Below are 25,000 nucleotides of genomic sequence, written 5' to 3' on the forward strand. Positions count from 1 at the left end.
AAAGAGACTTGAATCGTTTTATTTGGGAAGGCAAGAAGGCGAGAGTTAAATTTAAGATTATTCAAGATAGCAGAGAACGTGGAGGACTTAAAGTACCAAATCTGACACTCTATTATGATTCTTGTGCATTAACGTGGATGACTGACTGGATTAATCTGTCCAACAAAGGGATTTTGAATGTCGAAGGATGGGATTTGTATTTTGGGTGGCATGCTTATCTTTTTATGCAGAAAAAAATTGATAAAACCTTCAGAAATCATATAATAAGGACTGCATTGTTAAGAGTTTGGCAAAAATACTTTTTTAAGTTTGATGTTAAGCTACCACTCTGGGTGATACCATCACATATTTTTCAAACTATAACTAGAGGAGTGGTGATGGAGGGACATACACACTGTAGTGTCTCTTGAACATGAGTGTTACTTCTGTTTTGTGATGGAACTTCTAATAGCCATATGAAGAACTGAAAGACCAAAGTTAGAAGTAAAGTGTAAAGGGATCAGACACCTTCATTAGAATAATAATGCACCGATGTCAACCACTCTTTCCACTAAGAAATAACCAACTCTTGTTCAGTTGGGGCACACAGGCAGGAAAATGAATAAAAATTAGAACCTGGGAAAAATAGAATAAAAATATATGGCTGGAAGTTTCTAGTTGCCAGCTGCTCGTTTTCTGCTCTACCTATGCCATTTCTAGTAGTTGCAAAAATAAAAACTAGTTAGGGTCCTAGAATCTTCTCCTGTTACTTTTTGAGTAACAGTCAGGAAAAGGCCTGATAAGAAATATGAATTCACAATAGACAAAGTTTTGATCATACATAGAAATACGTATGAAGGAAAATGTGACTTCCCAAAAGTCAATTTTCAATTCCCAAAATAATTGTACTGTATACTGAGTTTTAAATAGTTAATTTCAAGAATACTCAGTAAAACTGATATTTTGTGATGTTTCGTCTTTGACCCTAAAGCAAATCACTCCCACAAAAGAAGGACACATGTCAATAAAAACAACCACTTTTTAATATTTGAGAAATACAGTCTATGAGAAAGGAAGTAATAAATATTCAAGACTAAATAATAGCATTAAGAAAGATAAATTTACTAAGATGAAGTCAACCACAATTTGGGTTTTTACACTTTGTCCTCCACTCCATCAGATACTTCGATTTCATTAAGTTTGAATGAAGGTTTGATACATCTTAGGATCATTTAGTGGAAGAGACACACTTGCTTTCATAACGGCAGAAACAACTAGTTAACATGTCACAGCATGGTCACCTAGGCATCAGCAAGACCAGCAGTTGGCAATACACTGGGAATGGGCATTGCTGGGAACACCAGAGAAGTGATAGTCAGTCACATTTGGCATTCTCTCATCCTTTCTTGAAGGATGTCCTTCATTTAGGAATGTTTCCTCTTCTTCATAGTTTCTGCCTTGACAGCCAAGCTCTTTGCACAGATGGTCAAGACCACAATTAGGACTCCAACCAGGAATGTGACCACTGGCCAAAGGAAGCAGTGCAAAAGAACAGATTCATCATGTGTACGTTGTAGCAATACATCATCTGGTCTGTAATAGGAAAGACAGCAGAATTATAGATGGGGAGTTAGAATCAACCATCCATGAACCATAAAATATATGTTGTTTGCAACATCATCAGAAACAATGTACTGTTGTGATGTCTCTAATTTTTTACAAAAATCAGATTTGAGGGGAAGAAACTAAATTAAATATAATTAATCTTGATATGTTGTTGGATATATTGATATGTTTTGGAGTCCTGGTGGTACAGTGGTTAGAATGCAATATTGCAGGCTGAGTCTGCACACTGCCAGGAGTTCAATCCTGACAGGTTCAAGGTTGACTCGACCTTCCACCTTCTGAGGTCAGTAAAATGAGGACCCAGATTGTTGGGGGCAATATGCTGACTCTATAAACCACTTAGAAAGTGCTGTAAAGCACTATGAAGTGGTTATAAGTCTAAGTGCTATTGCTATTGTATACAGTTCTAATTCTCATGAAATAAAAATGCTCACTTATTTTTTTTAATTTAGTTCCTTATTTTTAACACATACACAGATTAAAAACAAACTATTTCAGAAATATCACTGCTACATATGCAGTAGCTTCCACTGCATTATACCAACTGGCATCCACTGAACACAGTGCAAATTCCAACATGTATGCACAGTTCCTAACAAAGTACAAAGCTAAAAACAATATACTTCTTAAATACAATAAACATTTCTAAGGTGTTTAGAAACTGAATCCTAAAAAGGATGGATATTTTAGAAACATGCTTCCAAATTAAGTACTTATAGGGGAAAAAGAAAATCATTTATAGTTGCCTTCATAGTCCCCAAACTTGAAGATTATTGAAAAAACATGGGGAGATCTTAAACATGCAGTGAATGCAAGAAGAAGAACAGGAAGCAATTCCAAAAACAAGAATAGAAGAGCTCGTAACATTCTTATAATTTGTAAATAAATAAAAATCTTGACTGTCGGGCAAAGAAAGTACATGAACTGAAGCTGATGGAAGCTATGATTATGTGCTTGCAAACCTACTCCTGCTCCATCCTGTATCTTTCTTAACCCCACCAACTTGTTAGCCAGGCTATTTCTTCTGGAAATAGTACTAGCACTAGCAGTAGTTATTTATTTTTAGCACTAGCAGTAATTATTTATTAATATCTAACAAATCAATAGAGCATACTTGAGCCACCCCACCAATTTGTTAGACAAATATTTCTGGACATGAGAATATCAATCTTCTGAAAGACTAGCATTCCCTAGTCAGAAATTCCAGTAGCTCTGTATTCACTCAGAACATAGTTAATTAAACTTTCCATTTCAAATATATGTCCAGGGACCCTCAACTTCACCCTGCCATGTTACAAAGACAAATTGATGGTTGTTTTTCTCGTGGCAGATGGTGCTGGGTAAGAGATGAAAGAAAAAGTAGTAAAGGAATCACTGCTTTGAAACATTTCCATATTAAAGTTGTAAGATCAGTACTACTTGCCAGCCTTGTTCCCGAAGCACATGAAGCTCAACTGTCTGAAAGACCTGTGCAATTTATGCTGATATATCTTTTCTGGTTGACTCAAGGATGGAAGGAGTGCATATTAATCTTGCCACCCAAAAGTGCTTTCAGTTTATCTTTTATAAGACTAAACCAGAATCTGCTCACTTCTTTAATCAACAATACGTGTAGTTTATATAGAGAGACACCCAAGTTAAAGAGGGTTTGTGATCTTTTCACCAGAGGCTCTCTGTCTGCATTTGGATTCAGCAGTTGGTTGCAACTCAAAAGGGAAAACAGCCAACTAAGATGACAAAATAAAGGTTGGCAGATGTTCTATTCTCTAAAAGTAGAACATTCTATTCTCTAAAAGCCCTTATTACAAAGGGTTCCTTTGCTGCAACAAAGCAATTATCCTAAGATGGATGACTCCGAAGAGCAACATAGTGCTCTGCAGATGGTTATTATCTATTGCATTCTTTCATTTAGTAAACTCTAAACAAATATTTGGGCACAGCATTTATCCTGACATAGAATAAAAGATATCAGTCAGCCATGGTACAGCTGCCAAGTCACAATGGAAAATAAACAGTAGAGTTAATTTGGCACAATGAGTGAAGGGATACATATCTGCTGAACTATATTGTTGCAGAGAATGAGGTAGAGACACAATACAAGTCTATATGTATACAGAGGTAAATATATACTATATGGCATGAGTATTAGTAAGGGTGAGAACACATTTCATTGTAAGTAACTCTGTGTGAAGAGTTCTCCCTCCTCCTATGAAATCTGTGCCAAGAGGCCATGCTACCTATGGTGAAGTCTCCAACCTTTTTGAGCTATAGGGTTGCTGCTGAATTCTGCATCTGTTGTGAGTGTACTTATAGTCTGGTTGCCCATCAACAGAATAGTTGCAAAAATGGTCAGTCACAAAATGACTATTTCCTGAAAGACAGTCTGATGAGGCTGTATTTGCCACCCACTAACTCCCCAAAGACAGTTTAACTTTCCAACTCAACTATGTCTAGTATATTTTCAATTATGAATTTTCTCCTGCTTCCCTTTTATAAGTTATTGTTCAGTAAAGGGAAACTTCATGAGTATAAAACACAAGGGGTTCAAGACTGAACTAACCAGAAGCCTATGCAATCAATTCCAACATTGAGATCACAAAGTAATTAAGTCTAAGGTAATAAGCCAGCTCTACAGCCAAGTATTTGTTGCAGATCATCTCTCTGCATTGCATTCTTGTTGGCTGTTTGCTTTTGAAAAGGAATATTCCTGAAGGGGTTCAGGAGTTTTTTGGAGAAACAGATAAATCAATATAAAAGCACCAAAGTGTACTGTATACTTGTTCTGTTTCAGGAAAAGAGGCATTGAGACGAAGCAATGAGTTCCAACAGTTCTCCTTTATTGCAACACCAACAGAACAGCTTTTAAAATGGTGCAGCCCCCTTTTATAGCCCCCCTGCACAATACCTTGCTGGCCAATCATTGCAAAGGCTGGGAGCAGCCTTTCTTGTCCCGGGCATCCACATCTTGTCCCGGGCCAATCGCTGCAGCCTGTGCCTGCCGGCCCAGGACATAACAATACTGATAATTATTTCAGGAAAAAGCTAAATCCAGACAAGAAGAGCTGGAATAATGTTGTTATTATTTGGCAGATCTTATGACCCAGGCACAATGGAGGTTCTGGTCATCTAAAAGGTTCTCCTGGATCTCTTTGTGAGTCTCAATCTCAGGATAGGAGTAGGAAAGCAACAGTGGGCATAGTCTGCATGTTGAGATTATGTTGTGGGCACTGTCACAAAAGAACTAGCCAGTGGGAGGCCACCTATGTTAGTCTGTAGTGCAAAAATCAAGACTCTGGTAATACCTTTTCTGACTAGCAAATGTTATTAAAAAGCATAGTTTCATGAAGTTCAGCTCTTCTGATTGATTGATTGATTGGTTGATTAGGTGCCATCAAGTCAGTGTTGACTCTTAACAACCAAATAGATAGGGTTTTACCATGTGATCTATTCCTAATCTGATATTTCAGGTTTTCCAATGTTGCATAGTCACTGTAACTGAGTCCTTCCTCCTTGCTGCTAGCCATCCTCTTCTTCTCTTTCCTTCCATCTTTCCCAGCATTACAGCTTTCTCTAGGAAATCCTGTTCAAAGCAGGATAATTTGAGCCTTGAGTGAGAATTCTGGGTTGATTTGTTCGATGATCCATTTGTTTGATTTCTTGGGTGTCCTTGGTATTCTCAGGAGTCTTCTCCAATGCAATACTCTTCCTATCCTGCTTCTTCAAAGTCCAACTGTCACTTCCATAGGAAGTCACAGGGAGTACTATTACAGGTTGTCCTGGAGTTATGACCAAATTTGTTCAGCAACCATATGAAGTTGCAGCGGCACTGAATGAATGGTATTTATGCCTGGTCCTTGAAGTTACAGCTCTTGCAGTGCCCCCACAGTGACGTGATCAAAATTCAGGCACTTGGCAGCCTGCTCACACCTACAACTGCCAGGGCTCTTCAACTGTTTCCCTCCCCCCCCCCGTTCTTTTATTTTCCTGCAGAGTGGTACTCTTCAGCAGCAGTGGCAGTGCTGGAGCTGAAGGAGAGGCCCAAGGCTTTCAGTAGTTTCATCCAGCCACCACCAACCCCCAGGCTTCTACTTCAGCCCCAGTGCCACTGAGCAATACCACCTCAAGCCTCATCTGTGATGAGCATAGCACAAAACCCCAACCATCCCTTCTACCCTTGCTGCCCTACATTCCACTCACCCTGCTGCCTTGCTGCCTATCAGCATTGCTGCCCCAAATGACTTTTGCTATCTTTCTCCTATTGCTGATGAGATGTACCCAGCCTGGCCCTAAGTAAGGCAGATGCTGGCTGGGTTAGGCCTTCTTCCCAAGGCTGCTCACACAATTCTTCAAACAGCACAGACCACTGTCACAATGTTTCTGAGGCTTTCTAAAATGTCACCAGGCACCTGCACCAAATCATGTTGGCCATTCTACAGTTTTTCAGACAGTGTTCAAAAAGCTTCTGAAACCAAATCAACAGTTGATGATCCATTACCATAGCAAATTACTGAACCCACAATTAGACTCAGAATTTTAACTTCCTACTTCACAGCATATGGTTCCTTTTAGGTGGTGCTGTAATTCTACTATCTGGATATCACAAGAGGATCATTCTCTCATGTCTCTTCTGTCTCTGAATGGTCCCAAACCAATGTTCAAACAATGTAACACAAAAGGGTAAGCCAAGTCAGGTCCTTTTAATACATAGTGGTTAGGGTGACTCCAAGATATAATTTTATCATATTTTATCTATATTTTAAATTATTGTACTCTATTTTAACTTCATTTTAGACTGTATTTTACTCCAATTTCATCTTAAGTCATATATTATTCTAGTTCCATTTTAAACTGTATTTTATCAAATTTTATTTTAAATTGCTTTATTAGACTTTGGTAATGATTTGTTATTGGAACTTTGCACTTTGATATGGCCCAAGGGCTAATCAATAAAGATTATTATTATTATTATTTGTCTGCAAGCAAGAACATAGTGGTTTTTTTCCAATTTTCAGAGCAACTGGAGGACCAGTTGACTCATGAAGTCAATTAATAGTTGCACTTCTGCAAATTGAAGCAGTCATAATGCTGCACCAATTCTAGAATCATCTAACTCTTGCTTGCTGCTATACTTCAGGTCTTGCAGTGCATATTTAGTTTCTGCCAGGTCCCTGCATCTCCTTTCTAAGTCTTGCCAACGCTGGGTTTTTCCAAGGCTAGTAGGCGCTCTGGGCTTCTGTAAGACTTGCCAGGGATATAAGCTGTTCCCTGCATTTCCATCCTCCCCCCAATCTGTCATGTGGCTTCTAATGCTGCAACTGAGTCACTTTGGCTACCACATTTTCCAGATGCTGTTACTGCAGCCACTGCCAAGGTCCTTGCAATGATTTCTTTCCAAATATTCCTTTGGCGTTCTCTGGACCTCTTCCTTCGGATATTCTTCAGTCAAGCTACTCTCACCTATCTGTTGTCAACAGTCTCTTGTGCATAAGGTGCACCCTGCACTTATCAACCCTCTCTAGATTCTTCCTCTTCTTCATGGACACTTCCTCACCATTCCCATCCCATGTCATCACTTCAGGAGCAGCAGTGCAGATAGCAAACCCATTTACAGAAATGCAGCCATTTTAAAGGAGGAAACTCAAACATTTCTCCTTTGTTCTGCATTTCCTCTTTCCAGACTTGCAGTTGACCATTTTATTCTGGGAAAGTCTAATTGGACCACAGGAACATTCTAAATAAATAAAGTGTTGGTTAGAAGTTGATGTTTTACCCAGCAGCAGGATGTTTCCTCCCTTTTTTAACATTACAAATCTTTACCTAAAGTTAAAACCAGGAAAGACAAGAGCTAACAAATATTGAGAAAAATGAATTAGCCACATTTATGCCTGTCTTTGTGTTATCCAAGATGAGCAGAAACACCTTCATCAATTCCTGGTGAGTTGCCAGATTTTTCCAAAATCTTCAAATGATGAAAGCAATGTTATGAGGAAACAGCATAGATGATGATAATGATGATCATGATTTATTAATTTTGTATGCCGCCTGATGTTTCCAGGGCATGTTTATACTCTTAGTTAGAGTCAGACGACCATGAATCTTAATCTAAATTTCATCCTAGGGAGTTGCCATTTATTCCAGATGCCATTTATTCCAGATTTACTCATTCCAAGGAGTTTGTGCTGTAATCAACTAAGATTATGGTTTAGACCCCCTCCTTAAGTCCTGTGGCTATGACCTATAATTGCATAGTCAGCTGCAAAAAAATGGGTATAGGTACTTATGACCACAACTGAGCCCAAAATTTCTGTTGCTAAGTAAAGTATTTGTTAAGTAAGTTTTGCACCATTTTATGACCTTTCTTGCCACAGTTCTTAAGTGAATCACTGCAGTTGTTAAATTAGTAACATAGTTAGGTGAATCTGGGTTCCTCATTGACTTTGCTTATCAGAAGATCGCAAAAGATGATCACATGACCCCGGCACACTGCAACCGTCATAAATATGAGTCAGTTGCCAAGCATCTGAATTTTGATTATGTGACTATGGGGATACTGCAACTGTCATAAGTGTGAAAAATGGTCATAAGTCACTTTTTTCTGTTCTGTTCTGTTCTATTTGTCATCTTTGTTTTACATTAGCAACATTCTGCTCTTCAACTGTTCATTTTAACTTCCTGGCCAATAAGGAATATAAGAACTTTCCTGTTTTCATTATTGTTACTACTAGTAGAAGTATTTTAATATGTTTGGAAGACAAATGGTAATTTATTTGTTTTTACTACAAAGTTCTGTTCTCAAAGATCAGAAGCCAATCAAATTTTATACGGGGGGGATGTCCTAAACTCAGGATAGCAACCAGGAATATACCTTCATCTATGCAAAATCTAGCAGTTTGACTTCCAAGGAGACAAGGTTGTGTTTAGACCTGAGCCCTGATTTAGCTCAACTCTATCTTCAAATCGCAGGGGGGGATGTATGAACACTGTGGAAATAAAAGGTCATTAAGCAAAGGTACCAAAAAGACAGTGAGAGTGGAGATAATATATACAAATGAACTCATAGATGTGCGAAAATACTTACCTGAGGTGCTGATTAAAGTAGCAAGTGAAAGGCTGAGAACCTACTTCAACTTCCCAATAAACCTGCCAGTGCATTACAATATCAGAGTTCTTCTCATTTTCCCGTTCGCAGGGGGGGATGTATGAACACTGTGGAAATAAAAGGTCATTAAATGGCGTCTTTTTAGTATGCAGCATTTTAACTTGGCTCTTCCTTAACAGTTTTCATAATTAAATTTAAATCATATGGCTTAGAAATTCAGCAAAAGACAAGTGAGAGATTTAAATGAATACTATTCAAGAATGGTCACTGAACACTGAAATTTTCCTATTGAACTGAATTTTCTCCATCTCTCCCTGTGCACATCTCCAGCCTCTAATTTTAGACAGTTACATAAAAAAGGGTGTGACACAATAGAATAAATCTGTAAAGAACACAAGAAGAGCTCCACTAGTAAGACTAAAGCCTTTCTAGGCACAAATAGAATTTTTATGAGAACTCATAAAAATGAGGACAAAAGCTTAGTAGTTACTTCCCGTACTGCATTTTAGAGCTATGTTGTGTCTTGAGTGTATGTAATACATGTAGTCCTCAACTTACGACCACAACTGAGTCCAAAATTTATGTTGTTAAGTGAGAAATTTGTTAAGTGAGTTTTGTCCTATTTTATGGCTTTTCTTACCACAGTTGTTAAGTGAATCACTGCAGTTAATTAGTAACATGGTTGTTAAATGAATCTGGTTTCCCCATTGACTTTGCTTGTCAAAAGGTCACAAAAGGTGACCCCCAGACACTGCAACCGTCATAAATGTGAGTCACTTGTCAAGCACCTGAATGTAAATCACGTGACCATGGGGATGCTGCAATGGTCATAAGTGTGAAAAATGATCATAAATCACTTTTTTCACTGCTGTTGTAACTTCAAGCAGTCACTAAGCAAACTGTTGTAAGTCAAGGACTAGCTGTACATTTGATGAATAGGCTTTGCTAGCATTTCCCTACATGACTATGTTGGAAGTAAAGTCTTTATCCTGGTTCATCCAAGCCGGGGATAAATAAACAACATGGTGACTGCTTTGGGAAGAAGGTTACAGTTTATTGAAGAGGCAGAAAGATGGTTCTTGCAGGAAAGACCAGAGGAATGAAGGACCTGAGCACATGGGCAGTAGGTTTTTATACCCTCTAGACTTTTGTTTGGAATCGTTTCTTGTTCCTGGGGCATGAACTTTGAGGCTATTTCCTGAGTCTAGGTGTGACTCTCTGGTATACTTGATGGTAATGGGTTAGTCCTATTATATCCCATCTCAGGTGGGATATGCAGATTTTAGGTCTTTCTCTTCTGGCTCCAGCTTTCTGATGGTTTTACATTTGCAAAAGAATCCAGCATGGCTGCACAAAGAACTCTCTGATAAATTGAAAGATAAAAGGGACAAGTATAAAAGGTGGAAAGAGGGGCACATAACTAAAGCTAAGGCTCAAAATGAACTAAGGCTTGTGACCAAAGTCAAAAATAATAAAAAAGCAAACAGTCCAACTTATCAAAAACAGTACCATAAAAAATAGATTAGAAACACAAGTTAAGATAGGCAAGAAAATGGTAAGTGAGCACCTAGACAAGTTCAAATCACCAGGACGAGATGGATTACACCCCAAGGTTCTCAAGAAACTGGCAGGTGTGATCTCAGAACCACTGAACTATATTTTTCAAAGATCCTGGAGCACTGGGGAACTACCAGAGGACTGGAAAAGAGCTGATGTAGTTCCCCTCTTCAAAAAAAAAAAATAGATCCAGGAAACTACAGACCCATCAGCCTGACCTCAATACCTGGGTAGATTCTGAAAAAGATAATCAAACAAGAATCAGCGAACACCTAGAGGCAAACAAAGTCATTACTAAAAGCCAACATGGGTTTGTCAAAACCAGATCATGCTAGAGCTAGACAAATCTTATTGCATTCTTTGACCAAGTGACAAAATTAGTGGACCAGAGGAATGCTGTGGATATAATTTTCTTGGACTTCAGTAAGGCATTTGATAAAGTTGGTATAGGCAGGAGCCTGAGCAGGGGGTTGGACTAGATGACCTCCAAGGTCCCTTCCAACTTTATTATATATTATTAAATGCAAGAGTGAAACCTTTCTAGCAGATGAACTTAAAACATTCCCTCCTGCTAACTTTGGGCTGTTCTTAAGAGTACACAGAGAGAAAGAGGAAAAGAAAAAACAAACAAAAAAATACATTTTTCTTCACTGTTTGTTGATCAAACAAACAGAGTGAGGTATTTCCTTTTTGTGGCTTATTTTAAGCAGAATTTCTAGCAGAATTTAAAATTATTTTCTCTTTGGATTTGAAACAGTTAATAATCACATTTACCTCACACACAAAGACTTTGACAAACATATATACACAAAGACAAGGAAAACAGAAAAGGAAACAGAAGTCTTAGTTTTACACATCCTAATCATTCCCACCATAAATTTCAGATAACTCAAGTTAGGGAAGGCACACATTTTAAACATACCACGTGGTTGCATAGAGAGAGAGAGAAAGAAAGAAATATAATCTTTCTCTTATTTTCCCTTTTAAGTACCTTTATTTAGCCAAATTGGTTTCCCAGCAAAGCCCTAGCAAAGCCCATTTTTCACAAATTTGTCTTGCTCGCTTTTTTTTTCTTACCATCCAGGACAGGCACCCGCCTCTCATCCCACACCTCGAGCAATTCTCCAATAAGTGTCCTAATTCCAACCCTCGAACTGCAGCTACCCATGTTCCCCTTCCAATGTGGGGTTCAATCTGGCTCAGTCGGGTTTTTCCCAGCAGCACTTCCCAGCCGCTTTTAGCGACAAAAACCCTGCCGCCCTGCCTATCAGTTTTTAGGGCTCCAAAAATTGCCCTAGGAAGACTCCGGTCCCTACGGAGTACAGGCACTTCCAGTTTAGGGAACTCCCTGCCATCACTTTGCGGACCTCAAAAATAAATTGTCCAAGGAGGACCTGCCGCACAGGTATCCATTTACACACCGCCTATCAGTTTTCAGTCTTAGGAGAAGTCTGGGAAGACCTGTGCTTTTTTTGCACTTGAGTACAGGCACTTCCTATAGGTGGGCTTTGCTTACAGGGCCTTACCAGCTAGTTGCCCAAATCCAATTCTCTCATTCACTCATTCCATTCCATTTTCACACAGCCTCTCCCTTTTCCCTAACAAAAGGTCCTACACTCTGGACAAACCCCCATGCTTTCCAGGTTCTGCCAATTAAACAGATCCTTTCTGAGGCTAGGAAAGACCAGAAGGAGCAAAATCCAACTGTGATTGGGAAAAAAGGGTCTTCTCACTCACACACACAGACATACACACATTTCCTTTGTTCCCCTGGGCTTTAAACTTAAAATTTAGAGGTACTCACCTTCACCTTCTTTCCAAAGCAGCCCTTGAGCTCAAACCCAAAACTCCCTTTACTACCCTGGCTCCACATGGGCAAGGCCTGGGAAATCCATCTACAGACACAAGGGGTCTGCTGCCGGCAAGATGGGGCTTACCAGTCTCAGTCCATTGGAGAGGTTAGCTTGGAGTCCCATCTCTGGGGTGCCAAATTGTCAGAAGTAAAGTCTTCATCGTGGTTCATCCAAGCCGGGGATAAATAAACAACATGGCGACTGCTTTGGGAAGAAGGTTACAGTTTATTGAAGAGGCAGAAAGATGGTTCTTGCAGGAAAGACCAGAGGAAAGAAGGACCTGAGCATATGGGCAGTAGGTTTTTATACCCTCTAGCCTTTTGTTTGGAATCGTTTCCTGTTCCTGTGGCATGAACTTTGAGGCTATTTCCTGTGTCGCGTATTCTGACCTGAGTCTAGGTGTGACTCTCTGGTATACTTGATGGTAATGGGTTAGTCCTATTATGTCCCATCTCAGGTGGGATATGCAGATTTTAGGTCTTTGTCTTCTGGCTCCAGCTTTCTGATGGTTTTACATTTGCATTTGTATAGGGCTGGCTCCTGCTGGAGACAGAGAGACTTGGGGGCAGGGTTGGTTTCTGCTTTTAAAAATCCTTTTGAGGAAAAATATATTTTTTCTGCCCTTTTAATATTTCCTTCTCTGTGGCTCTGACTTCCCTCAACTGATATAAAATAATATTGTATTCACTAGGGAAGCTTCCCATTCAGTCCAGAATCTGCCTCAGATAGGCAATCCTGGAGACAGGCTTTCCTCTGCTACAATTCATTCTCCAGATACACAAATCTTCCCAAACAGGAACACCATTGTTTCTTAGTGAGTCATGCCTGACAATATGTAAATCAGCCTTCCTATTGGTTAGGAAGAACAAATGTTTCAAGAAAAGGGTGCTGGGGAAATATTTTGCTTCAAAGGTAAAGGTTTCCAGTAGAGGACTTGTAATCAGAATTGTTTGTTTATGTTTTAAACATATTTATTATCTCTGGCATCTTGATGACTCTGATAACTGTCTCTAGTTACTTTTTTTGTTGAAATGCAGTGCAAACTCAAGTTTTGTGTTTACTTCTACTTCAAGCTTTGAGCTAAAATTTTCCTGTGAATCTGTGACCAGTCTTCTTGCTGCTTTTTATTGGAGACTGATGTGATTTATGCTGCTTGGCGCCTTATTTACTTGCTTGTAAAAGTTTTAATAGTTTGACTACCTAAGATTATAAGATGTTTTCTATTGTTCTTATTTTTAATACTTTTTTTATTTTACCTTGTGCTTTTCTGCCTCCATCCACAAAAAGGAAGGGGAAACTGTTTTCTGTGGTCACCTGGCTCAGAGGTACAAAGGGCAGGAGCTACAGATTTTAATTTCCTTTTTCATTACTATTAACACAATCATTACTACCATTATTATTCCTGGTCTATTAACTAGTATGTGTTCAGGGATCCCTATTTGTCCTATATCTTAGGGTTAAGAAGAGATTAGAAGATAAAGCCATCCCCTAAACATATAGATGCTTGCTACAGTAATTATCAAGAAGCTGCACTTAAAAGAGGAAAGTAAGCCTGGGAATGTGAAACATAGTGGATTTCTGAGAGAGGAAGGTTGAGTCCCCCAATCTTTCAACCTACAGGCTCAGTCTCTAGCTGTTACAAATATATAAATATAAAAGGTGCCATTTTTATTTCTAATCAAAATTAGATTCAGATCCAGAATGAACATTAAATCTAACCGTTATCTTATGAAATATAATCAAGCAATACAGTGAAGTCTGGCATTATCACTCTGGCTATTTTCTGACTGAGACAAATAAGGAATTAGCAGCCCTGAGGGGCTAAGACTAGGAAACCAATCTGTTACCATTTTGGGATAGTCACCATCTCTCAGTGTGCCTAAGAAATAGAAAGAAAGTTGGGATGGCTATGCAAAAAACAAACAACACATGGCACAAACCTATAGATTTAATACTTGGCTTATCTGTTAGCTCACCATTAATTATAATTATCACAATAATTTCTCTAGAACTTCACTGTCTCATCATTGAGAATTGCTGATAAAGATGAGTAACCCAAATAAAACTAGAACGCAGGCATTTTTCAGGAGTTCATCTGCAAAGAGCATTCCAGAATGTCTCTTCCTTTCTGTTTTTCAGGTGGAGAAGATTCTTACCACTCAGGAGATTGAACATTCTGGAAACAGCACACGAAGTTACAGATAGACAAGGCAATGAAATACTACACAATTTCATAGCAGACAGCTGCCTGGAACCTTCTTTCTCTGATCCCCACACCTCCACTCCAATCTCTCAATGGAATAAAAATAAATTGTGTGCTCTTTTGGAGATAAAGTCATAGCACCTGTGGCTGTTTAGCAGAACCAATGCCCAGTTGACTATAACCACATGGACCGGGCATCAGTACTGATAAACATTTATAGTGCTTATACCATATTATATATTAAGCACTATACCAAAGCATTCTCTACTTTGATGAATGTATCTTCCCCTGTAAAACTGTAGTTTTTTTCCCAACCCAGAAAGGTGAAATATTTTACAGTAAATGAAAACAGTAAAAATGAAAATCAATGCAAAAGCAAAAGATGTTCAACCCTTTTTGAATTTTACCCTTGTACTTCCCAAGGCTTCAAACCTATGCATCTCAGGCATACTCATATACAAAAGTCACAATGGTTATTTTGATTTCTCTTCAGAACTGAAGCTTCTTTAATCCTATTGATTTTTTTTAAAAAAAAACCTCTTTTTAGGAAATTTATTCTATACTATGTAGCTTATTTTTTAATATATATTGTAATATAATTGAGTAATATATATTGAGGACTTTGTACCAATGACAAGAGTCCAATGAAATAGACTATAATTCTGTGATACTTGCAGGACTATATGACTAGAGTTATGATGTTGAATCAGATTATGATACTATAGAAACTGGAATATATTTTTATTGCTCCAAGCAGTGTTTTGGAAAGATTTCAGAAAGCAGTTAATTTGGTGTTCTGTGTAGGTACACATTGTGCTACAGTATTAATTTAAGAGATGGTAGATAACTCCACTGAAGAATAAAGGGTGAGAATAATTTTAGTACATTTTTAAGTTGTCAGATAAAGATACCAATAACAATTCAAACCATTCATTTTTTTAAAAAAATATATCCAGCTGAATAACATACTACAGTACTTTTCAACCTTGGCAACTTTATGATGTGTGGACTTCAACTCCCAGAATTTCGTGTTGCTGGTTGGGAAATTCTGGGAATTGAAGTACATACATCGTAAAGTTTCCAAAGTTGAGAAACACTGACATACTACATTAGTGGCCTTCAGTTTTCCCTAATCACGCACTATGTGAGCTGAACATATTTGGAGAAAATCAGATTAGAGAAAACATTACTGATGATTAATGGCATATTTAGGGAAATGGGTAGCTGATTCACATATGCATGTCTCTCACTTGACTTGCAAGTGTAAATGAATCTCACCTTGGGATTTGTTTTTAAACAATGAAAAGTGAGCAATTTTTTAATAAATAAATGAACTATTATGCATCTAACTATTAAAATTCACATTATCAATACCACTAACATTTCAAACACAGTACCTTTCAATGGACAGTTATTGTGACCAACTGGAATGCATCCTTGTTTAGGAAGCAGAATGATCAAGTTTACAGTTATTACATCTGGTTTAGTAAACCAAAATTGTTTTTGATAGTCAACAAAGCTATAATTCTAATAACTTTCAGTATGGGCTGACTATATGTGAAAAGTTCTATATGAAAAGAATTCTGACAAAGCATCAAATCCTCCAGAACTTGGAAGTATTTGCCCCTTCACAATTCAGTGTTATATGCTGCGATGTGAGGCTTATTCTTGCCCCTGAAACAAATTCTTATATGGACGTGACTAGATTGTCCCCAGAAATATACTGTACATCTGGGGGGGGGGAATTTGTTATTCTGAACATTCTTCCTTGCCATCATTAAAAGTTAGCTAATAGTGTATGTACTTATTAACATATTCATGAAAAACAGTAACCTAGCCACTTCAATAGAAACTTCCAATGTGAAACAAAAGAAGTACTATAGCTTTGGGTTATATATTATTTTGAATTTAGACTGCAATCCTATGATTTCATATGGGGAAATAACAGAAGGGAGTATACAGATAACAACATGACTACAAAATAATAATCAGAATATATATCTAGCAGTTATTTTTTCTAGGGTTTGTCTAATTGAATTATCCTCAATGACCTTTATTTAAACAAATATAGCCTCTATTCTATAGTTAGCCTCATCCAATTAATTAGGGCAGCACAAGCCAACAGGATGACTATTTCTCTGTAACACAGGAAAAGGTAACTATTTTCAGTTTAAGGGTTGCACCTGGCCTTTGGATGCCTTTGTTTTTGAGGTGAATTCAATAAGTAGAAACAAATGGAACAGAAAAGTGGACAAGGCAGTTTCAAAAAATCTTTTTAAAATCCTTTCCTCCAAATACAGGAAGAGAGGAACAGCTATGCACACTTTAAAATATAGATATAAGTTTTTAAAGAAGCCCTTCAATGCCTCCAAGTTCTTGCCAAAAAATTGGGTGAACACAATGGGAATTGCTTAGATTTGCACAAGAGAATTGCAGGGTCTCATATGGCCAGGAATTGCTCATCTCTTTTTTAGCACATATTGTTTTGTTCATGCATATGAAAACTCTTACAATTTATTTTCTATCTGTGCTTCCTTCTGAAACCTTTTATTCCTTGCCTTTTTTCTTAAAACTTCAAAGTCAACTCATGCACCTCTTAAGCCACTATTTGGCAGCCAGAACTACTTGATAAATGTAATTCCAAGGAATGAGTTCCAAGAGGCACTTGTTAACTTTTCCATTCCTTTTGTTTAGGGTCATTTTTCATAACGGAAAAGGAAGCCTTGACCTTCAGTTCTCATCTCTCAAGCTTTAACTCATAATACAACATATTTTTGAACCTTTTAGATTTTACATCTTTAACTTGGCAACATAAAGAATTTCACCAGGCACTGGAAGAAAAAAGCATTATCTCTAGCACGGAAATATTTAAAACACAAAATAATATTTTCTTCCTCTGCTATAGATCAGAAAGGGACAACTTTGCTAGAAGAAATGTAAGATTATTATTTGTTAAATAATATCAGAGGTAAAATGGTCCATGTGAATTGGATTTAAACTACCAGTACAACATAATTCTTAGACAAAAATATTTGGCTGAAAGTAGATTTTATGTAGAATTTTGTTATGTGGTCTTGAGATGATTCTGTTGTACCAGCAGAAGTGGAAGAAGAAATTAAGTCCTTGAAAAAAGAGCAACCATGTAAGATATCAAAATAAAATTTATTTTAGCATCTTGAAGACTATCCACCATCTTTCCACCAGTATTTATACCTCTAAAAATTTTCATTTTTGCCTTATTAACAAACACTCCTAATTATCAATAATTTCCTATACATGATTCTGAAAATACATGAAACTACCAATCACACATCCCTATCTTACTCCCTACTTAGTGTGGCACCATTCACTAAGCATTCTATTTATTATCACACATGTATTATTTAGTTATTTTATTAGTCATAATTATAAGAATACCCAATTCAGCCATGTCTGTGGGACCTTTATAATATGCTACCATTATCATGCTCAGCAGGCATCCCTAGTTCTCATTCTTTAGTACTTTTCTCTGCTTTCCTTTTCTTTGATGTCCATTTTTTCCCAGATTCACTCTTGACACTTCAAAATAATACACTGTCCTCCATTCAAACCCTCTCATCGTCACTATACTCTTCACTAATCCTCTTAATCTTACAACATAAACAATCAAATAAATTATACTCACAATTCATTCTTTTCTGCACTTTCCTGTCTTGTACTTCTCATGTCACCTGCCAGAAAAAAGGTTTTCCCTGACTACAGACTGTTTCCCAAAATTAATTTGTTTCTTCTATTGATATCATTCCCTGAAGCACAACATGCATTTGTAACCAAGGTAAGAATTTAGACAACAATCTAGATGACACCAATTCATACTTTATAGCATATAATTCAGCCCTTTCATTTATAACTAAACCTTTACCATTACTAGTCTATTCCAAAAAATTAAATCACCTTCATTCAGACCTATTGTATCCTTCCCTTGATCTTAATTACAGGCAACATATCTGTCTTCCTTTCTTTCCTTGTATTCATATATTCATGCTTTTTAGTATTTCCTCCTTTAAATTCCAAGTCACAGTCTTGAACAGTCAATACTTTCACAAAATTCTTTTTAGTAAAATAGAGAAGGTGTAGACTTGGTCATACCCATGCGACCTGCCTTATTCTCCATTAACAGTAAAAATAATAGCAATCAACTTGGGCACATTTAGGTAGTATATCACAAAAGATAACCAAAGCCCAGTTTTACCCAAACATGTTCATTTTGTTCAGTACAAAATTGGATAGCTTACTAAAGCATCTCTTGCAAGCCAAAATACTGTACTTTCTTCTACCAATAGGAGTGTATGGTGATTAATCATTTCTATCCACTTTTAGGAAAGTTCATGGGATTCCTGCCTCAAAATTATGCTAATGATTCTTGGCAGTGATGACAGAATGAGATCAAAAGCTGTCAGTTACAGGATACCTACCCTTGGACAAAGCCTATTATTTTCTCTTTACTTAATTTAGAGTAAATATATGTATAAGTAAATAAATTTATATTTTTTATTGCAGCATTTTATGAATGCCTGAGTTCTAGGCAAAGCAACATATCATATTTGAATGGGATAGTTTCTTCTCTTTTATGATCAATCACCCTGTGATTGAGGGGACATCCTCCTTCTTGTAATGAGGAACAGACCTTTCAGTTTCTCATTTCTAGATTGTTTCATGCATTATAGCCTGAGGAGAATGGCAGCAGGCAACAGATTCTCTTGGAGAATAGTTAATCTAAGAGACTTTCTCCACTTTCTCCTCACAGATATGCCCCAACAATTTGTTTTGTTAGCTTTGTTGTGTCTGCAACTCATATCTGAGGCAGGCAAGTCTCAGTTCTAATGTTGCCAGGGATTGAAGTAGCTTGTTGCTACTTAAGGACTTTCCCCCTTAAGTAGCAACAAGCCACAGTACATAGGATAATATATGGGGTTAGTGCCATTGTAGTCTGCTGCAGATTCTCTATCATCATTGTCCTCTGCATTCTGCTTTGAGAAATGAATAAGTCCAGATCTTTTAAACTGGCTTTCCTCTCTACAAGTCATGTTCCAACCTAAACCCTTGTGTCAGATCCCGAGATCATGCCAGTGATGTCAGAAGGGGGACTGCACAGTGGATAAGAAGAGAAGCAAAGATTTCTTTGGAGAGTAAAAAGAGCCTCTACTTCCCCTTTGCTTGCTGCCTCTCCTAACCGGAGTGCTTATCCAAAGGCTGGAAGAAAGGTAATGGCAAGGGAGGAAGGTTAAGTTCTGACACTTGGTGCCCAAATGAACTTTATTAACTTGAATTGATTTTCTGTGATGTCAAAAGCAGTGACCTTGCCTATTAACACTATTCCAGCTGCTTATAGTAACAGGTCGTATTTATTCCTGGTTACTATCAGTTATAATCCCAAAGTAACCCCTTTGGATCAGGCTCTGCTCAGCCTTCACTACAGAGCTAAAAGTGGTTCATCACCTATTCTAGCCAGAGTTCCGAAATTCGAGGCTTCAGTGCCAGGAGTTGGCTCCTCTGAACTACAGGACCCTCCACTTGAGCCCGCTGCTAGCATAGTCCAGCCTATACAGGCTCCATAGATACCACCCTGGCAGCTTCTGCACCCTCAGATGCCTTGGCGGGCCGAGCTGTCTGCCTCCCAAATAGCGCCAGGTCTTTCATTCCGACCTTTGCCCAAGATCAGCTTTTCAGCAGAAATTTCGCCCGTTTTCTCTCCAGCCCTGCTTCCCTAACCCCGGTTCTGAGCTGCCCTAAAAATAAAGTGGCATCCCCTGACATATGCCCAGAGACCGGCCGGTGCTTTTACCTTTGGGTTGGTGAGGAGCTGATGCTCGTCCGGGTGCAGGAGCGCCCGGGCGTTGGATTCGGAGTTGTTGACGTAGATCTGGAGGCAGGGGTACAGGGAGGTGCCCTTGCAGTCGGCGCCACACGTGAACGTGCACTCGAAAACCTCGCTGATCCGTTGCACCGACAGCACGGTGCAGTTCGCCGCCTTGCCTTGTAAGTCCTGCAGGGCCGGGTTGAGCCAACAGAAACCCAAGATGAAAAGTGACAAGATACCAGAAACGATGAGGAACAAGCCCAGCCGGATGGTTTTGTCTTCAGCTTCGGTGTATTCGTAAGCCACTCGGATCTTGGCCATCGCCCCGCCTAAGAGCGTGGAAAACAGCCGAGCGGGGAGGGGGGCGTGATTGGGGAGGGCGAGAGAGATTGGAAGCAAGAGCAGCGATGCTGGAGTGGCTTTCCGCCCACCGGGAGACAGAGGAAAACCAGCAGAGGAAGGAAGAGCTGGAGCGCCCGTGGAAGAAACTCCGGCCACTCGTCAGTGGCCGATCCCACCTGCAGGCTGGAAGGCGGCCCGGGAAGCGGTGCCAGCCAGCAGCTGGCACGCAGATCCTCTTGCGAGGCGGGCGGGAGGGTGGGGAGAGAAAAAGTCAAGGCAGGGTGCGAATCGCCAAGGGAACGGCCCCTGGCTGCACCTCCTTCCTAGCGAGGCAAGGGGGCTTTCCGGCTCTCGGCCTCCCCCTCCTCCCTCCAAGTGATCGGAGCTGGCCGGGAGCCTGTCAACATCTGCCACGAGGTAAGCTTCTTAGCCGAGGCGCGGGGCTGAGCGGGCTCCGATCTTGATCTTCTGCTCCCTCCCATTGATTGCCTCGTGGGGCTCGCCATTGACGAAGCCGAGGGGGTGAGCCGAGGGATCCGCTGGCGGGCCGCGACTCTCCGGCCAGGCTTCCAACGTCCGCCTCCCCCTCGGTTTAGACTAGAGCGAGGGAACAGCTTGGCTCAGGATTATCTGCCCCGGCGATTTAAGCTCCGGAAGAAGCACTTGATTGCTTGTTTGGGTCAGGAGCCGCGAAAGGGAGGGTCCCGCAACCCCGAATGGGGCAGGGCCGCCGCCGCCGCCGCCGCCGCCGCCACGTGAGAGCTGGAAAAGCGGGGCTGCACGTGCCCGCCGGCAGCGCGGCTGTTTTGGAGTGGAGGAAGCGGGTGCGTTAAGCCTCTGAGAGATGCGCGGTATTTTTTTTTTTCCCTGCCTGCCGGCTGAGCGGCCTCGGCCTCGTACCCGAATCCGCAGAAGAGATCAGAACAAATGTACTTGACGTCGACGAGTTTCTGCCTGTCCATTTGGGCTGCTGGCAAGAGGAACGGAGTCATAAATCATCGGACCCCCATTTATCACCGGGCACAAATGGTCAGGCTCAAGTTATCCCACTCCAGAGACGTTATGCGAAGATCCAGCTCTGCAGCAAAGGCTCTAATCTGGGAAAGGTGGAATGAAAGGCCAGAGAGAGGAAAAGCAGTAGCAGAGGAGATGGACTCAGTTACAGCAATGTTGTGCCCACCATGGACCAAAGACTTAAAAAGACCTGTTAAGGAACAGACCCTCCCAGAGAAAATCTGATTGTTAATAATTGACAGTGACTTGATGGCCCGTAATCAATAACCATTACATGAATTGGAAATAGAACCATCGTTTTTTTAACAAAGCAGATGAATGGAAGGACCTACAGAGAATGAGCATTCTTCATCTGTAACTACCAGTGATACTCGACTTTATTTCATTATTGGAAAAACAATAAAGGTACTCAGTCTATTATAGGAACTGGCCACTTTATAGACCTCCTCTCCTATGAATTCAGCTAATTGCTACAATTGCTGTGTAAATTTCACAATGTATGTTTAAAAAGATACATCACCTGTTACTGAAACTTACAGAAGCTTGAAGTATTGCAAAGTGTCAGCACTCAGCTCTGGATTCTCCCAAAATACAGTTCTAACAATAAGTGAATACAATTAAACAAGCAATGGTAGCTCAAGATAGAAAGGCTTTAAGATGGATTTTTAAAAAAATTCAAAGGGCATGGTATCAACAGCAGTATAGTCAGGGTGAAAGAAAGTAACCCTTTCAGCCTTTTTTATGCTCATATAAAAACCTATTTCCTCTGAAGCTTGCATTTCTTTGGAAGATAAATCCTTTATAAATTAAAACAAAATGGCTCTTTTGTATTACTTTGATTATTTCATTTTAGCTTTTATGCCATCCCTTCCCTAAAAATCTGAAAAAGTCACTGTTTTTTTCCTCCGCAACCCTGTGAAAATATAGGCTAATCATTTAAAAAGAAAAGCAAGAATATTCAAAGCCCATCAAGTACTTCTTTACACAACACCTAATTAAACTGTGGCAAGTGCTGCCATCAGAGGTGATGAATGGAAACTGTTTTCACAAGGAACTAGACAAATTCCTGGAAGATTGGACTGTTAAAAACCCACCAGTCTTGGATTACAAAGGGGCATGATGGCTCTGCAATTAAAGAAGCTGAGCTGGTCAGCTGGAGAGCTGATAGCCCAGGTTTGAGGAGCTTACTTGCCCCAGCTCCTTCCCATGTAGCAGTTCAAAAACATGCAAATGCAGGTAGATTAATAGGGACCACTACAGAAGATAATAGCATTCTTCGCAGCCATATAGCCATGCTGGCCATAGAAATTGTCTTCAGACAAGGCTGGCTCCCTTGGCCAAGAAATCCAGATGAGCACTGTGCCCTAGAATTGAACATGACTGATAGGGAAACCTTTATCTTTACTTTGGACTACAAGCAGCCTAGCTTAAATTCCACCTGCTAGGGAATAAGGATGCTTTTGCTCTTCTGTTGATGCTTTTGAGTTTTCCTGATACATTTGCTTGAGCACTGCTGGATTCCACTCTTGTGCATTGGTCTGATCCAGAAAAGCTCTCCTGAAGGGATAGACCAATTTGAGAGAGTGTCCAACATAATGCCATGCAGTTATGGAGTGGACTGTGTTTCTCATGCTTTTCTGTAATGGCAATAGCATTGTCAAAAATTGAGGGAGACCTGAGCACAATCTGCCTCCTATTGCCTTTCTCCTTATGCATTGTGGTTGTTTCCAACCTTTTTTCTCTTCCTCACTCACAGTATTCATTCTTTTTTCAGTATACATTTTCCTTTTATGCTGAGAGTACAAAGAAAGAGTGACTTGGCAAGAGGGATGTTGGGGAAAGAAATAGGAAGAGGCAGCTTGGAAGTCTCTGATTTTCTTCCCGTCAGCATCACTCTGATCAACAATAGCTGCAGCCTACATTAAAAGGTTGCAGTCACTCCTTTCTCTCCCTCTTCTTTCTGCTTTCATGAGCAACGGTTCTCCTGCAAAAGGAAAAGGTTGCATTTGGTAGGTGTTAATTGATAGATGACTTTCAAAATTATAGCAAGAATTGCAGAGCAGCTTCCTCCTATTCTAACCCATAAAACAATCCAACAGCATCAATAGCAAAGTCGCAAAACTATGATACAGTTGTTGAAAGTAAAGTCTTCATCCTGGTTCATCCAAGCCGGGGATAAATAAGCAACATGGCGACTACTTTAGAAAGAAGGTTGCAGTTTATTGAAGAACCAGACAGATGGTCTTGAAAGAAAGACCAGAGAAAAGAAGGGCTGAGCACATGGGTAGTACTGGCACAAGATTAAAATTGATCTGATCAGGGAGACTTGGTAAACAAGCTTTAAACTGTTAAGCCAAAAAGAGAAGACACGAGTGGAGGCAGCAGAAAAAGATCCCTGCAGTGGCTCCCAAAAGGGGAGCTTCCAACTCATTAAGTTCTAAAAGTCAGGGCAAAAATTTTGTTAGGTGGAAAAGAAATTTATAATAATAATAATAATAATAATAATAATAATAATAATAAAAAGTTGGAAGGGACCTTGGAGGTCATCGAGTCCAACCCCCTGCTCAGGCAGGAACCCTACACCATTTCGAACAAATGGCTGTTCAGTCTCTTCTTAAAAACATCCAATATTGGAGCATTCACCGCTTCTGGAGGCAGGTTGTTCCATTGGTTAATTGTTCTAACTGTCAGGAAGTTTCTCCTTAGTTCTAAGTTGCTTTTTTCCTTGATCAGTTTCCATCTGTTGCTTCTTGTCCTGCCTTCAGGCGCCTTGGAGAATTATTTTCAAATGTTGGATGTCACTTTGAGTTCCAGTCAGGTTTGCACATCCCTCCCAAAATTCTTCACAGCCATGGTTTGCCTCAGTACATAACCACTGGTTGCCCATTTTCAAGGGTTGTCTCCTGCCTTAGCTCTTAGTTCAGTGCATCCAGGTTTGTAATGTCCAATTGAGGTTAGCCAGTATGCAAGCCAGCTATCAAATTTTTCTTTAAATTGCACATAATGAGCTCTAGGACTCCCAATCTGAGTTCACCAGTGCAAGAGGCTGAGGTTTGGGGATCTCTTTCCTGCTACTTCCTCAGTCAGGGCATATGAATTGCAAATTACCTGAGGGGGCCTGGTTTCCTCCCCCTTGGAATTTTCAGGAAGTTGTGCATACAAAGCTTTGGTGCAATAAAGCAAAAATCATCCTGAGGAACTTTACTGAAGGTAGGTGGAAGAGACTCAGTAGTGTGATTATGAATGGTGTGTGCATGTGTGTGTGCAGCTACTAATACAAAACAGGCAATACAAACATTCTGGATAATTTTTCCCTCCCACCAGATAGAAGTCCAAGGTGTTCAGTACTTGCTGTGCCAACTATTCCCAAATGCCATTTCTTCATAAAATACATTCAACTGGCTTGTTACAATACAAACTTTACAATGAGTTTCTACCCTCCTCCCATAGTCTTCCTAGTTTTCTTCTGAGGCTTCACATGGGACCAG

At 39.7% G+C, this 25,000-nt stretch overlaps 1 protein-coding gene across 1 annotated transcript; it reads right to left on the minus strand.

Moving 5' to 3' along the window:
• Positions 1-1,378: 1,378 nt before the first annotated feature.
• Positions 1,379-20,486, minus strand: KCNMB4 (potassium calcium-activated channel subfamily M regulatory beta subunit 4). Its single transcript, XM_015811813.2, has 3 exons — positions 20,142-20,486; positions 8,684-8,811; positions 1,379-1,572 (listed from the first exon to the last, which is right to left on the minus strand). The coding sequence occupies exons 1-3, from the start codon at positions 20,475-20,477 to the stop codon at positions 1,404-1,406; spliced, it is 633 nt and encodes a 210-aa protein (XP_015667299.1). The 5' UTR covers positions 20,478-20,486; the 3' UTR covers positions 1,379-1,403.
• Between the last annotated feature and the right edge of the window lie 4,514 nt (positions 20,487-25,000).

Source organism: Protobothrops mucrosquamatus, unplaced genomic scaffold (assembly GCF_001527695.2).
Source record: "Protobothrops mucrosquamatus isolate PMUCROS unplaced genomic scaffold, P.Mucros_1.0 scaffold49, whole genome shotgun sequence".
NCBI lineage: Eukaryota > Metazoa > Chordata > Lepidosauria > Squamata > Viperidae > Protobothrops > Protobothrops mucrosquamatus.

Excerpts from the sequence above, each read along its gene's own strand:
- KCNMB4 (XM_015811813.2), bottom strand. The coding sequence starts at position 20,477 with ATGGCCAAGATCCGAGTGGCTTACGAATACACCGAAGCTGAAGACAAA. Across the intron at positions 8,812-20,141 it reads AGCTCCTCACCAACCCAAAG|TGTTCATACATCCCCCCCTG; the intron begins GTAAAAGCACCG and ends TTATTTCCACAG. Across the intron at positions 1,573-8,683 it reads TACTTTAATCAGCACCTCAG|ACCAGATGATGTATTGCTAC; the intron begins GTAAGTATTTTC and ends TTCCTATTACAG.